The sequence below is a fragment of the Marmota marmota genome, unplaced genomic scaffold (genome assembly GCF_001458135.2).
Source record: "Marmota marmota marmota unplaced genomic scaffold, marMar, whole genome shotgun sequence".
NCBI lineage: Eukaryota > Metazoa > Chordata > Mammalia > Rodentia > Sciuridae > Marmota > Marmota marmota.
This window is the reverse complement of record NW_026000174.1, coordinates 44,408,796-44,424,716: the sequence shown is the minus strand read 5'-3', so window position 1 is coordinate 44,424,716 and position 15,921 is coordinate 44,408,796. Positions and strand designations below refer to the sequence as shown.

Sequence of the window (15,921 nt, the reverse complement as noted above, 5' to 3'; positions counted from 1 at the left end):
AAAAAAGCATCCTGGTTCTGTTGCAGATGTAAGAATAGCCAAACTGGAGTTTTGGATATCAGTTGTTATGGATTTGAGCCAAATCATCTTCTTTTTGGTCTGTAGAAATCGCTTTAGTTAATCTTTCTGGAATCCAAATCGGCTGCTGTTCTCCCTGTGGAAACACAAAAACAGACCCCCGACTCCAGACAATCACTGGGTCAGGACCTTAGTTAATCTCTCTGGAATCCAAATTGGCTGCTGTTCTCCCTGTGGAAACGCTGTAAGCCAATCATCAGCTGGCAGCTGGAAGTTTGCTGGGGCCCCTTCGGCTGTGACTCTCAACAGATATAAATATGTTTAAAAGAAAAAGTAATAAATTATAGCTATTTTTAAACTGGATCAAACCTTGTGAGCACCTTCCATTCCAGGAATTCTTCATGCCTCTGTGTATTCAACCCCATATGTTGGACTTTTGCTCTTTTAAACAACGTTTGTTTAACTTTGTTATTTGCTTATTCCTGTGATGAAAAGCCTATTTCCATTGCCCATTAAGGAATTTACTTTAGAGTCAAGTACCCAGAAAAATGTGTCCTTAGACATAAGGCTGGCTTAAAGTGTGATCCGCAACCCCAAAATGGTATTTTTCAATAGGCTTCCCATCTTATTCTGAGGACCCCAGTCAGAATACCTTTGGGCTGTTTTTGAGAATTGTCTACCCTCAGAGGAAAAAGGCTTGTCACTGTCTTCTTTGGGGATTGTCAGTAGTGCATTCTTTGGAAGAACTAAGCCTTTTTGGGAATAATATCAATATTATTAGAATAGTTATGTCAGTATTATTAGAATAGTCCGTAGGAACAGACACACTGTTATTACTGAGTCTTGATGTTTTTAGAAAAGGGAGAAGTTGACACCTTCTGGGTGTGCCTTCCTTTTAAGCTGTGCTTGGTCTGAGTGGATATTGATAGCACTTCTGGTTTAGCCACCATGTTATCTACACTTATGGGCGCCTTTTTTTTTCTTTTTAAATAATGGAGGGTATTTTAGATTAGGGAGGAGGTTCAAACCATCGATTGAGTTTTTGTTTTCTTTTAAATTCTGAAATAGATTTACCAAAAGATAGCTGATAGGGCACTATTAAAAGGGCATCTGGGCTGGGGTTGTGGCTCAGTGGTAGAGCGCTTGCCCAGCATGTGTGAGGCACACCACATAAAAATGAGTAAATAAAAAAATAAAGATATTGTGACCAACTACAACCAAAAAATATTTTTTTTAAAAAAGGAAACATCTGCAGCATGTGTATTTTCCTGATACTTTTGATGATAAAACTAACACTTGGTTTTTTATAGACTATTCGGGGGATGGGTGACAAAAGGTAAAGGATCATAAAGAAAAAGTCACAAATAATCCTGTTTAATGGTACCTGCTGTCAACATCTTGGGGTGTTTATAAAATCGCTTTAACCAATCAGCTGTTCCCTTTTCCTGTCTCCCCACCAGCACACATGCCATAGACCATGCTGCTCTGGGAAACCCATGTTAGTAGTGCTGAATAAAGACCCGAATAGCACAGTCCTGGCATCAGCACCACCCTGGCCACTTCCTTCTTTTGCCATCTTTGCCTTCCTGCAGCCTCGACATGGAAGCAGCTCCAGTGACTACTAGCTAGCTATTGCAGAGTCTAAGCTAAGGCTTCACACTCCCCTTGCAACCCAGAAACCTGAAGGCTGCCTTAGGTTTGGGGCTTCCATCTGGAGAGCCATCTGGAGAGTTTATCTTGCTTCTTCGACCAGTGCTACCCTCTGTCTACCCGCCACTTCACCCTCCAGGACTCCCTCCCTTCTGATTTCTTCTTCCTGATAATCTCATGACTTCTCAGTAATACCAGTAGTGTCTGCTGCTTTTGGAGTGCCTTCTCTGGCCAGGTATTGTGCTGTGCAGCATGTATGACTGTCCCCATGGAGGTCCCAAGTAACATACAGCAAATAAGTGGCAGAGCCAGAACTGTTCAAGGCATTGTTCAAAAGCCTCCAGAGTAGTCTCAGAAGCCACACCCTTGACAAGTTCATGGTCTTGTTCCTGCTCTCTTCTTAGGCCAGTGTTTTCTAAAGCACTTTATCACCACTTTGTCATAGAAAGGTTCTAGGTAAGGGATCCAGTGTGTTGTAACAGTGCTACTTATGTCAAAGACCTAAAGCTAGCAGTTCCAGCCATCTGACACCTTGCTGGTGCCTAACCCAAGTAAGGAGGCTCCTTCCCTCCTACTCTGTTGGGAATCCTGACCTAGTACCTATTCTGAACTTTAAGAAAGTGCCTAAAGTGCTTTTGCTCTTTGGGGACCTTGGATCTATACCCCTATCTCTTGGGTGCCTTGACTAACCTGAGCCTATAAATCTTCTTTCTACCCAGAAACCCCAGAGCATGGGGAACCAAGCAGGAAGCTGGCAGGGTGCCAAGGGAGCTGGAGGAGGCTCCACTTGTAAGGAAAGGACAAGAAGAGTTGTTATGGAACAACGAGTGACTGCTGGTTATCTCAAAACCAAGAGCACAAGGTCAAAGTGGCCTCAGAAAACATGGGGAAGGTGCTAACAGANCTCTTTTTTTTTTTTTTTTTTTTTAAAGATAGAGAAGAGAGAGAATTTTTTCATATTTATTTTTCAGTTTTTGGTGGACACAACATCTTTTATTTTATTTTTATGTGCTGCTGAGGATCAAACCCAGCGCCCTGCGCATGCCAGGTGAGCGCGTTACTGCTTGAGCCACATCCCCAGCCCAACACCCTCACTCTTGAGCATGACTCAGCGTTTTCTTTTGTGGACAGCATTAGACCCTGCCCTGTCCAGCTTCTCAGTCCTCCACTGGCCTTCATCCACCACTTCCTGCATAGCACTGCCCTTCAAAGATGTGAGAGATTATGGTGCAAAAGCTTTAGGGACCGCTGCCTTCCTGACCCAGAGGAGGGCAGGTGACTCTCCCCACCAAGGCCCCATCTGTCTGCCAGACCTGTCGGGCTTAGGGGAGTAGAATGTACAGCACCTTCACTTACAGCATCTGTCACCTCCTTACTTCAGGATAGGCCCAGGGGTAAAGGGGTGGTGTTGGGAGAGTTCCTGAATCTGCTACCAAAAAGCTTTGCACTTAGGCCAGTCTAAAAAGCTTTTGTGCCTTGTTTTCCTTATTGACTGAAAAGAGGGCTCAAAGCACTCAGCCTTCCCTTCTCAGATGATGCTTCCTGCTGTATTAGTCACTTATGTAATGAGGACTAGTCACTGAGGTTGCCCAGACCCTCTTTTCGCATCCCCAGGGGGGACAAGGATGTGTCCCCATGGCATCTGTTAGGGTGGGGAGCCACAGCTTCCATGCATGCTAAGCCTTTGCCACCTGTTCTGCTGCTGAACACATGCTGCTGCCTCGTGGGGACATTCTTGGTCCTCTTTACTTAGTGGCCTGGTCTGGCCCTCCAGCTCAGCCAGCAGGTTGGGGTGGTGCCAGCAGAGCAGGAACTGCAGTTGTCATATTCATTAGTTTTCTGGTATTTTCACTGGACAGCAACCTTCTGGACAAGAGAGTAGTATTCCCACTGCGTGGTAATGAACACTGAGGCTTGTAGGGACTGGGTTTATTTGAGGGTACATTCTAGCTTAGGTTAGAGCTAGGGTAGGGTCCAGCTATTCCTGACTGAGCCCAGTGAGCTTGGATTCCCCCATAGCTGCCCCTTTGCCCAAGTCGGGCAGCATTTTCCAGTAAGCTGAGGTCTTGGGGAGGGAGAAGAGGTCCAGTACTGCCCTACCCAAGAGGACCCCTGGGTTCATGGCATCCTAGCCTGGAAGTTTCCTGGTATTGGTCTGTTAGCACCTTCCCCATGTTTTCTGAGGCCACTTTGACCTTGTGCTCTTGGTTTTGAGATAACCAGCAGTCACTCGTTGTTCCATAACAACTCTTCTTGTCCTTTCCTTACAGACTCTGTGGACCATCACCATGAGAAGCAGAGGAGGACTCACCCTCCTCGGAGTCCTGTTCATTCCGGTTGTCCTCTGCCACTCAGGTGAGTGGTAGAGAGTCTCTGGACACAGATACGAACCATCCTGCCTGTCTTGGTCCTGAATTTTCTTCCTATTAGGCCTCTGGGAGACAAAACTGACACAACTGGCCTCAATTTCCACCCCAGTCCCTCTTCCAGGCCTGGCTTTGGTTTTTCTGCCTCCAGTGTTACAGGTCTGAGGTTTTATGACACCTCCTTCCTAAGCTGTGACCTTGCTGTCAGTGGGACACCTTCCTGAGTTACAGCCCATCCTGAGTTACAGGGCTGCCTTTTTCTGGGCAGGGGAACTGAACAGCCTAGGTTTCACCGAAGCCTATGGTTTCTCACCACAAGCTACCCGAGGATTGCAGTGGAAGCCTGCCTTATAGTGCTGGGCAAGTCCCTTCAGGTCCTTCCCATTGTCCCCAGAGCCTTTTGAGCTCAATCCTCCACTCTGTGACTTCTCCTTAGCAACAGTGATGATAATCATAGTGAGAGCAGCAGCTAAAGCTTAGAGCATTTCCGTGCTGATCAGTCTGCCAGTCATGGTCCTTGTATTTACGTGTTTAACCCTCATGTCAACCCAATGCAGTGAGTACTGTGTTATCCCTGTTTGACAAATGACAAGATTGAGTCTCAAAGAGAAGAAATAACTTGTTAAAGAACACCCAGAAGTGTTTCACCAGATGTGAACCCTGGATGCCTGTCTTCACACCTATTCCAGGCCCCCCTCCTGGGCTGCCTGTTCTCCTGGGCTGCCCCATTCTGAACCACCCTTCCCCTGGTTCCTGGAGGAAGTTGGCCTGAGTCTTCCGTAATAGAACAATGGTGCCACTTGGTTTTGCTTCATCGTAAAGATCAAACGTTCTTCCTGCCTGTGTCCTGTTGGTACAGCATCCTGGCCACTACTGATGCCTTTCCTTCTGGGGTTGGGGTGGAAGGGAGAAAAAGAAGTAGAAATACAATGAATAATTAAAAAAAAAAAAGGTCTCTGCAGTGTTGGGTGTATTAGTGGCTACCACATATTGATGGCTTACTGTGTACTAGGAACCAGGACAAAGCCTATCTCATCTAATCCCCCACAGCCCTCCATGAGGGGCCGTGCTCTTGTGCTAATTGGACAGTGGAGGAGACTGCAGCAGGAGAAGCAATTTGCCCAAGGACACACCTGACTGCTCTCTCCCTTTCAGAGAAAAAAGAGAAGTCAGGATTCCCCTCCTCACCCACCTTCCTCATCACCTCCCGAAAGGAGGTTATAATGTGGTCCCCATGTCACAGCACGGTGTTCCTTCCTCAGTTCTTCTACCCAGTGTATTGCCTGTAATTACGATAGTAATTGGAATGTGAAGTTCACCCACACACATGGGAGAGAGAGAGAAGAAGAGAAAGAAGAAGAAGAGAAAGAGGAAGAAAAAGGGAGACGGACAGAGAGAAGGGAGGGGAGAGAGAGAGTGCCCTTGCTGTTGCCCAAGACACTGTGAAACCTTGGGGGAACTTTTGTGACACAGGCCATTATGTCATAGGCAGAAACATCCCCCTCAGGCAGAAAATGACATTTGATCCTTACAGTGAAGCAAATCAAGTAGCACAAAGGTGCCTGTTGTTACAGAGGTTGAGACTTAGGACAACTTCCTTTAGGAATCAGGGGAAAATATCCCAGGTCCGAGTAGCCCTAAGGGTCAAGTCCCGTCTGCCTTTGGTTAGAAGTCAGAATATCAAAAAATCCATTAATTACTTGTCTTTGATCCCGGTTTTCCCCCCACCGTGTCCCCTTTCCTTCTTGTCCCACTCGGGACAATTAGAAGAAAGTCTTGGTTAAACCATACTTGGGTGTTAGAACTGGTGGCCTGAGTCTGCGTCTCAGTTCCATTACCTAGCAGCTGTGTGACTTTGGGTGGGATAGTTGACATCTTTCTCTTGCAATATGGAGTTGAAGTTCCTTGAAACCTTCATCTTATAACAATTCTATGAAGGGCTTAATGCATAAATGCACAGACATTTGGACATTAGATGAATACATTAGATATGAAAATTTTGGCCCACAGAAATTCCAAATATGGGCCTCGACCCCTAACTAAAGGTTTGTCAAGAAGCCAAATAAGCTCTGGTTCCAGCCAGGATAAGATTGACGCCTATGGGCCCTCAGACAGCCAGATTAATACCACACCTTCCCTCTTCCAGCTCTTCGGGTCTTCCATTCTTTGGGTTTTTTTTTTTTTTTTTTTTGGTACTGGGGATTGAACTCAGGGGCACTCGACCACTGAGCCATATCCCCACCCACATCCCTCATTGTGCTCAGGCAGTGAGGACCCACTTTCTGTTGGACTTATGGAAAAAAAAAAGAGACAGGGTCTCACTGAGTTGCTTAGTGCCTCTCTGTTGCTGAGGCTGACTTTGAACTCAAAATCCTCCTACCTCAGTCTCTAGAGCCGCTGGGATGACAAGCATGTGCCACCGTGCCCAGTTCTATTCTTTCTTCTCATGTGTACATACACACATCTGGCACAAGGAAGAGACTATGAGAAATGGTGTTCTCGTGCCTTCTATTATACTTCTCTACTCGCCCAGGTATGGCCAGTGCTGCCCCTGGGGAAGAGTGGGCAGAGCAGTCTGATGGAGCCCTGCCTATAGGGTTGGGGGTCTGCTCTAGCTCTGCTGCTTTGTAGCTGAGTGTCCCTGTCCTTTGGGTCACTTCCCCTCTCCAATCATCTGCAAACCTAGAGGGAGAAGTTTTTTACACTGATATTTCAAGGGGTTTATCTGGAACCTTCCCAAACCACAGGATCTCCTGTGGGTGGGATTTCACACCTGAAAAAGCAGATTTGACCATTTAAGATGCTGTAGAGAGCTTGACTCTTCACTGTGCTCAGGCAGTGAGGACCCACTTTCTGTTGGACTTCTGGAAAAATCTCCACATCCCCTGGAGATGACCTTAGAACTAGAAGTCAGCTCTCAGTCTCCACAACCCACACCGGTTTAATCCTAACATTCTTCTGTGAGATTTTACACGTTTCATCTTTGAAAATGTCTTTTTACAGGTAGCCACCACTAAATACTGAGGTCATAGCAGAAGCCACATAGTGGCAGGAAGGTCATTCTCTCAGGTACTAGAGAAGGGCGTATCCACATGACTCAGGAAGATTTCCTTTTGACTCTGGATTCCTCAGCTTCTCCCCATTACAAATATTGACTGTAACTCCTCTTCTTCTTCTTCTTTTTTTTTTTGGGGGGGGTCACTTTTGTGATAAAAATAGAGAAGGAAAAATAACCCAGGAAAACCCAAGGTTTAGCTGGCAAAGATGAGTCCTAAGAACCTGAGGTGGAACAATATTGTTTTTTGAATTAGGCAGTGGGGCAGTGGCCTGTCGTGTAAGCTGTCCTCCATTTCCAGTGTGTCTGCTGTGACCTGCTGCCCCATTCACAAGGGTTTAGTGTGCAGCTGCTGTATTGCCCATGACCATGTGTACTGCTGGCCCTGGGTTAGTACCTTAGTAGGGAACAGGTCAGTGATCATACCCTATCCCAGAGGTTGTCCCACTTTCTGTAAAGGGCCAGGCAGTAAATATTTAAGGCTTTGCAGGTCAAGAGACAAAATCAAGTATATTATGTGGGCTCTTATATAAGTAACAAGAGAGGAAACAAAAAATATTGATGTACAAAATTCACAATGTAATAATTGACTGCAAATATATACTGTATGTTTGCTAATGAGAGGAATAGAATATTTTTAGGGAGGATCATGAACAACCATTTGTTTCCTCCAAAGTAGGTTGTTGATCATGAAATCCTGGTCTGGGTGGTTACCTTGTGGTTCATGATGGAGGCCGATTGTCAGGGAGGAAAAGTACTGAGCTCACTCTGTACTTGTGATGGTAGAAACCTCTGCCTTACTTTTATTGGGTGAAGTCAGTATCGGTGTAACGGGTCCTGACAGGTTTTCTTTCTAATTGTAGAGTTTGCCCTGCAGTGCTACAGCTGTGTTGATCCTGTTTCCTTCTGCAACGAAACCACCCGCTGTCATTTAGACTTGGATGCGTGTGCCATTGTTAAGGCTGGTAAGAGCTTCCCATTCCCTGTCTCCAAAGTGCAGTGAACCCATGGGAGCCTGACCAACGTGTGCCTCTCTTATTATTCAGCTCCTATTCAACAAGTAAAGTTCTCCATGATTGTCACCAGCTATAGATAAGACTTTTTTAAGCATTTGCCATATATTTTTTTATTGAATACTTCTCATCTACCTCTCAGGATGATCTTTTATCCTCATTTAATCAATGAGGAGACTGAGGCTCAGATTAAGTAATGGACTAAAGTCAAGTAACCAAGTCAGGATTTGAACAAGGAAATTCATCTGATTCCTAAATTTGTGCTTTTAAACCGTGATACTGTGCTGCCTCCAAAATTTTTGAAAACCTCTGAGTGGCCAAAATCCCAAACACTGACAACATCAGATAATGGCAAGGATGGGGGAGAAACAGCAGCTCTCATTCATTGCAAGTGTGAATGCAGAATGGTCCAACCATGGATTATAGCTTGGCAGTGTCTTATAAAAGCACCATTTTGATTCAGCAATCTCATTCTTTATTCAAATGGATTGAAAACTTATACCCACATAAAAATATGCCTGTGGAGATTTACAACAGCTTAACTGATAATAGCCAAAACTTGGAAGCAGCCAAGAGGTCTTATAGTAGATGAATAGATAAATTGTGGTACTTTCAGACATTAGAATTTTATTCAGCATTAAAAAGAGATGTGTTATCAAGTCATGGAAAGACACAGAGGAATCTTAAATGTATTACTAAGTGAAGGAAGCCAACCTAAAAAGTCTACATTCTATCTGATTCTAGTGACATGACATTCTGGAAAAGATGAAACTATGGAAACAATAAGAAGGTCAGTGGCCGCCAGGGGTTATAGCAAAAGGAGGGACGAATAGGGGAAGTACAGAGGATTTTCAGAGCAATGAACTACTCTGTATGATAATGGATACATGTCATTATATATTTGTCAAAACCCACAGAATTTATGCAATTGTTAGGATATTGTTTGTCCCCCACCAACAAGATCCATGTATTGGAAGCTGAGCCTTCAGTATGACAATGTTGGGTGGGACCTTTAAGGGGTGGGGCCTAATACAGAATCCCTTGGGCAGTTGGGTAGGAGCCTTCAAAAGGAATTAAAGTAGCTCTTATGTAGTTCTTATGAGAGGGTTATTATAAATTAGCTGAGCCTGGCCCCACCCAGCTCTCTGGCCTCCTTTTTCGAGATATGAACCTTTCTCCCACACATGCTCCTACCATGATGTGATGCCACCCTCCTTTAGGCCCTCATCAGAAGCCCAACCAATGAGGAGGCCCAGTCTTCACTTTGAACCTCTTGAGTTGTAAGCTGTATAAACTCCTTTATAAAGTTAGCCGATGTCAGGCATCTCATTAAAGTAGGGAAACAGACCAATACAATACACAACACCAGGAATAAACCCCTAATATAAATTGTGGGCTTTGGGCAACAGTGATGAGTCCATGTATGTTCATCACTCATAACAAGTGCTATCACACCAGTTGGGTTGTCGCTAGTGGGGAGGTTGTGTTTGGGTCACAGTTTTCTCTCTATTTTCTGCCCAGTTTTGCTGTGAACTTAAAAGTGATCAAAGGAATGCAATTTATATTTTCTTTAAAGGTCATGTAAATCTCAAACATTTTTCTTCTTCTCATAAACATAAGTCCCAAAACTTGAGCCAGACATGTAATAACCAGAAGTTTTTTGAAATATGGTCATCCCTCCATATCTGTGAGTTTCTCCTCTGGGGTCAACCAACCACAGATCAGAACTATTTGAAAAACAAATAGGGGCTTGTGTGGGAGAAAGTTTCATATCTCGAAAAAGGAGGCCAGAGAGCTGGGTGGGGCCAGGCTCTTGTCTACACTAACTATGTACATACTTTTTTCCTTGTCATTATTCCCTAAACAATACAGTACAATGCTATTCTCATAGCATTTACATCATATTAGGCATTATAAGTGATCTAGAGATATAGAAGGGTGTGCACGAGTTATGTGCAGATACTACCCCATTTTATGTATGGGACTTGCACATTCTCAGATTTGGGGCGTCTTCAAGGGGTCCTGGGACCTCATTTTTCCCCCCAGCTGTAGAATGGGAATGTTTACCTCCAGGGTTACTGGAGCAGTTAGAAGAAAGAATGAATATGATAGTATTGGGTAAAGTCTAAAAGAGAGTCAGGCATTGGATGCTAACTCAGCCACCACTCAGTGGCCTCCTGACAATAGTAACCCTGTTAAATGTACTTAGAGTCTTAGAGGATGATAACAGTGCCCTGAATAAGGGCCACACCTAGAGGTTCTTAAGACAGAAACTATTGCTTTCAGTAAGTTTGAATCAAGTCTTTAAGAGTGGGGAGGTTGTGCAAGCAGAGAGAGCCTCTAATGCTGTGAGACTGATAGAATCCACTTGACTTTGGGCAGTTCTGATGTGGTTTATCATTCGAATGTGATAATTCGAGTGCTTGGCACGCCGCAGGATGCACAGTAAGTGATTAATTGGTAGCAATTATTAAGAAATTGCTCTCTGTTCTCCTCAAGCTATTAGGCTTCTCTAATTAAAATCATGGCAACTTTAATGCTTTTGAAGCTCCGATACTTAATTACTATTACATAAAGCAGTATCTTGTCCTATTGAACATTAGCCTCTCCTGTAATATTGGAAGCATCTACTTTAATAGGTATGACTCAAGCAAATAGAGCCATTTTGGGAATGATGGCTAGCTTCTGCTTCTGGACTAAGAGATCATTAAAATCCAATCCCAGTACCCATCCTCCCTGAGGAGGAGGGCAGGACAGTTTATATATACCTGCAGTTATGAACTTAGAGATGTTTTGTTAAACCCCAAGCTATGAATGAAAATAGATAAAATAGTTACACATCTTAAATAAGGAATGGGCACTAGCACAGAAGATAAGAAAATGATTCTGGGGCAAAGATGATACCTTATTATGTGTACAAATCCCCAGTATCTGGCACACAATCTGACACATGGACACTGTTTTATTGGGAGAGGAGAATATACCAAAACACCTCTTTCTCAACTAATACATTTTTTTTTTCATTCAACATGCTTTTTATGAATATTTTAAAAACACTATAAAATCCTCATCATTTGTATTTCTGCCTTTAGTTTCCTACATGCCCATGGACATTTTTCTAAAAATATCATGGTGTATGCTTGTGGAAATTTTTCCTATACTACTGAGTAGTATAATGATTTTAAGTGAAGTTTAAAATATTTTAAAAATAAGTCATTCATATGATAATTTAAAAAAATCTTGTTCCATGTAGAAATGTAAATGAAGACTACTCTTCCATGAAAGTAACATGGAATCATTCCAAATAAAAAATATTGCATTTACCCCATGCATAAATAATTCATTTATGCAAATGGATATTCTACATACTCTTCCATGTCTATGTTCTTCTTCTTCTTTTTTTGAGATATTCATATGCCACAAACTGTGCATTTTAAAATGTACAATTCAGTAGCTTCTAGTATATTTACAAGGTTGTGCATCTATCACCAATGTTTAATGCTAGGATACTTTTGTCACCCCCAAAAGAAACCCCTTACCTATTAGCAGTCACTTTCCATTCCTCCCTCCCATACCCTGCCAGCTACTCATTTACTTTTTGGTCTTTGTACATTTGCCTGTTTGAGGCACTTATGTAAGTGGAACCATAGAGTATTGTCCTTTGTCACTGGCTTCTTTCACTAAGCCTTACATTTTCAAGGTTCACCCATGTAAGAGCAGCTATCAGTATGTCACTTCCTGTTATGGCCAAATATATATTTATAACATTTATGCATAAGCTCTTGTGTGAGCATAGCTTTCCATTCTCCTGGTTATTTAGACTCAGGAGTAGAATTGCTTGATCATATGATAACTCAATGTCGAGGAACAGCCAAACTTTTCCAAGGTCTCTGCATCATGTTACATTCCCTCCAGCCATGTCTGAGGGTTCTAGATTCTCCATTTACTAGCCAACACTTGTTGTTTTTTTGATTGTCTTGATCTTATCCTCCTGGCAGGTATGAAGTGGTATCTCATTGTGATATTTCTTTTTTCTTTTCTTTTAATATTTATTTTTTAGTTACAGGTGGACACAATATCTTTTATTTTATATTCATGTGGTGCTGAGGATCGAACCCGGTACCTCATGCATGTTTGGCGAGCGTTCTACCTCTGAGCCACAACTCTAGCCCCTGATTTTGGTTTTCTTAATGACTCGTGATGTTGGGCATTGTTTCATGTGCTTATTGCCTATATTTGTATGTCTTCTTTGGAGAAATGTCTGTTTGTTGCCTATATTTCCATTGGCATGTTTGTTTTTCATTCTGGAGTTATAAAGCATTTGAAGAAATTATGAAAGAATTTCATACCATGGTATTCCATGCAGATAAGGAATGACACAGGCCTGTAAGTTTGGTATGGAAACAGCCTGAGTTAAAAACAAAACACACACGAAAAAACTACTTTCCTCCTCCCCCAGCTCTGTGCTTCTGCTAAAAGCTAGATGTTTTATATATTCTGGCTACTAAATTCTTATCACTTAATTTACAAACATTTCCTCTCTTCCTGCATGTTGTCTTTATTTTTTCAATAATGCCCTTTGAAGCACAAAAGTTTTTAAACTTTGACGTAGTCTGGTGTATCTATTTTTCTGAATCCTTTTTTTAAAAGTCGAAATGTGTTTTATTTTTAGACAACCTAATGACATGTTTTTTTTCACTTTCAGAATCAAGGAAGGGCTGACATCGGCCCCATTTGGCTTAATTCCTGATGTTGTGTAGCTAATAAGCAGCAGCCAATTTGGTCAAAGTCAAGTTTTGTTAACATTTTCCATTTCTAAAGCATCCATAAAGAAAATCATGCATGGGGTCACACACTCCTCACTGTAGCCTGAGGGAGCAAACCTTCCATCTAGATTCATGTTTTTACCAATAAAAATGGGGTAGTTTTGAAATAAGCAGGGATGTGCTGGATTTATTCTTCACCTCCTGTCATAAAAGGTTTTACTCTGGCTGGGCAAGGTGGTATACACCTGTAATCCCAGAGGCTCGGGAGACTGAGGCAGGAGGATCGCAAGTTCAAAGCCAGCCTCAGCAAAAGTGAGACACTAAGCAACTCAGTGAGACTCTGTCTCTAAATAAAATACAAAATAGGGCTGGGGGTGTGGCTCGGTGGATGAGTGAGTACTTGCCCTTCTCCCTCAAAAAAAAAAAAAAGGTTTTACTCTTTCTGGTCTGTTCTTCAAATTTACCTTTGATGGATTTCATGAGATCTCTGATGGACTTCTCATAGGCCTCTTCTGTGAGACTGGTTTCCAGCAAGTGATGGTTCACGACACATCAACCCCAGAGATGGCAGTGCATAGGTACCTTCACCTTTGGGGCCTTTAGTAGAAGCCTTTCAGACTAAGAGAGACTCACCAGTGCCAACCTCTGTCCCTCTTGCTGTCTCATCCTCCACCTTCAAGCACAGCCTGTCTGCAGTCCCCTAGACGGTGTAAATGTCTGAGGCACCTGACATCTGACTGAAGGGAGATGTTGGTGAATCCAGCTTTTATCTTGGGGAGGAGGGAAGTTGGTCTTTTGTGTTTTGTTTTAAACTCAGGCACTTGTTGTGCCCCAACAGGCCTGTGTTATTCCTTATCTGCATGGAGCACCTCTGTATGAAATCCTTTCATAATTTCTTCAAACACTCTTTAATTAGCAGACTCTTTGCTTTTCAGCTTCTTCTTGCTATATGGATAGTACTTCAGTGACCATTCCTGAGCTTCTGTTGTTTACCTTTTGTACATCATAACCTTTTTACTTCATAGGGTAAACTCTAAAAGTGGAATTGCTGAATCAAAAGGGATTTTGTTTAAAATCCTGGTAGATAATACCAAATTTCTCTCCTAAATGTATAAATGCCTAAATGTGTAAATACGCTCTCCTCCCCCTCTTCCCCTCCCCACTCCATCCCACTCATCTCCACTGGCTCTGACAAGACCGGTCTTATGGAAGAGTTCTCAGTCCCTCTTATGCCCCAGCTGTGAGGACCCTTTTTGACTAGATCTAATTCCACAGAGTGAGTTCCCAGCAGTAGAATGGAGGGTTCAAGGGCAGATTCAGAATTCTACACAGTTGATTTCTTAACCCCTGTGTGTGTCTCCCCACAGGGCCACGAATATATCACCAGTGCTGGAAGTATAAGGATTGCACTTTCGAAGAGTTTTCAAAAAGATTAGGAGAGCCTGAGCTAACATATAGATGCTGCCAGAAGAAGCTGTGTAACCGTGACTTCGAAAAACCAGTAAAAGAAAAAGGAGGGACGGTCACCTTATCAGGGAAAACCATACTGGTGGTGCCGCTGGTTCTGGTCACATCCTGGAACTGTTTTCTCTGATTCAACACCAGGAAGGATTCTGCAGGCTGTCCCCTTCTCTATCTTTCCCATTTCCTGGCAGCTGCCCTCCAAAGCCTTTATTCTTTTTCAACTGGATCCTGCTGGGAAGGAATAAAATTGTCCGTCTGGAACAGTTTGGATAAAAGAGAGGAACTCCAAGAGACTTGGAAGACTAGTCTTGTGCTCAGGGAAGGTGCACTTGACAGAGGTTTGAGTGACTCATGTGCAACTCTGTAGTCACATGCTCCTCCCTCTGCTCTTGGAGAACCAGCTGTGTGGGGATAGTTTATGTGGGTTCTAGCAACCGTTAGGCGTTTCCCTCTGGTTCCTTGGATGTAGTTAAATAGCATGAGCAGTACTTTCAGGGGGCAGGGGGATTCTTTTGAAGACTCCCCGTCACAGGAAATGCTTCTGTAAACCTCAGAGCTCCTGTGTTGCCATGTAGGCACACTGAATATTCTAGATGTTGGCTGTCAGTAAGAAGCAATGAGATTTTTTTTTTCTTTTTCTTTTTTTTTTTTTTTGATTTGTTAAGGATCAAACCAGGGGCCTCTCGCATGTTAGGCAAGTGCTCCACCAATGAGCTACCACCCCACTGCCAGAGCAACGAGGTCCTTAATGCAGAAACTGCGGGATCACGGCTCTGTTCTCAGCTAGAAGACATATGGCAGGGACCGGGTAAGGTTCCTAGATGGCAGGGCGTACAAACACAGGATTTGTCTTTAGAGAGAATTGGGGGATTTGAGGTTTTCCATGTGTATAAATTTTGTGTGGGCATTGTTGTCTTTCACTAGAAAGATTTAATTGCCTTAATGAGTATTTAAGCTCTATTCCCTCCTTTTTCACCCTGCTTGGAAAAGTGGGATATCTTGACTTTGCCACATGTAATTTAAGAATAAACGTTCTATGCCACACCACATGGCTGGGAGTACTAAGTATGCCTATTTTAACTGTTACTGTTAGGAAGATGTGTGTGTGTATGAGTGTGTGTGCGTGCACGCGTGCACATGTGCATATGTGTGTGTGCTCATGCATGTATGGAATGCATGCAATGGGAATAGCCTTTGGGGCTGCCATGTGTGATTTCCCAATGCCATCACTAATAGCAACAGATCTGGAAGCATATTTTACCCGCCTGTCTGCATTCAGTGTGGTGATTCCTAGTTAACTCAGCACAGATGATATAAAATACATTCATGTGGGCTATTATCACATTAAGGCGAGATTGCAGTAAATTACCAAGTTGATCTTAAAGCAGGAGACAAACTTTATTCACCAATTGGCGATCCGGATCCACCAGCTGGCAGGCCAAGGGGTAGGCTGCAGGTCTACACCCTTCGACCCCCTTCCAGGGTTTAATATGGTTTTATAGTCCAAAACCATATTAAAGCATAAGTGGCTGTTGCTATGATTCAAAACCATAAACAAATGTCATGAGATCTAAAGTCATAAGCAGAGA

The 15,921-nt window shown here is 43.2% G+C and overlaps 1 protein-coding gene across 1 annotated transcript in view; it reads left to right on the top strand.

Moving 5' to 3' along the window:
• Cd59 (CD59 molecule (CD59 blood group)) overlaps nt 1-15,381 on the top strand; it is a 21,961-nt gene extending 6,580 nt beyond the window's left edge. Inside the window, exons 2-4 of the mRNA XM_015477753.2 lie at nt 3,939-4,023; nt 7,953-8,054; nt 14,236-15,381. Coding sequence (XP_015333239.1) covers nt 3,957-4,023; nt 7,953-8,054; nt 14,236-14,462 — 396 coding nt within the window. The 5' untranslated portion in view covers nt 3,939-3,956 and the 3' untranslated portion in view covers nt 14,463-15,381. The remainder of the gene's footprint in view (nt 1-3,938; nt 4,024-7,952; nt 8,055-14,235) is intronic.
• The last annotated feature ends 540 nt before the right edge of the window (nt 15,382-15,921 follow it).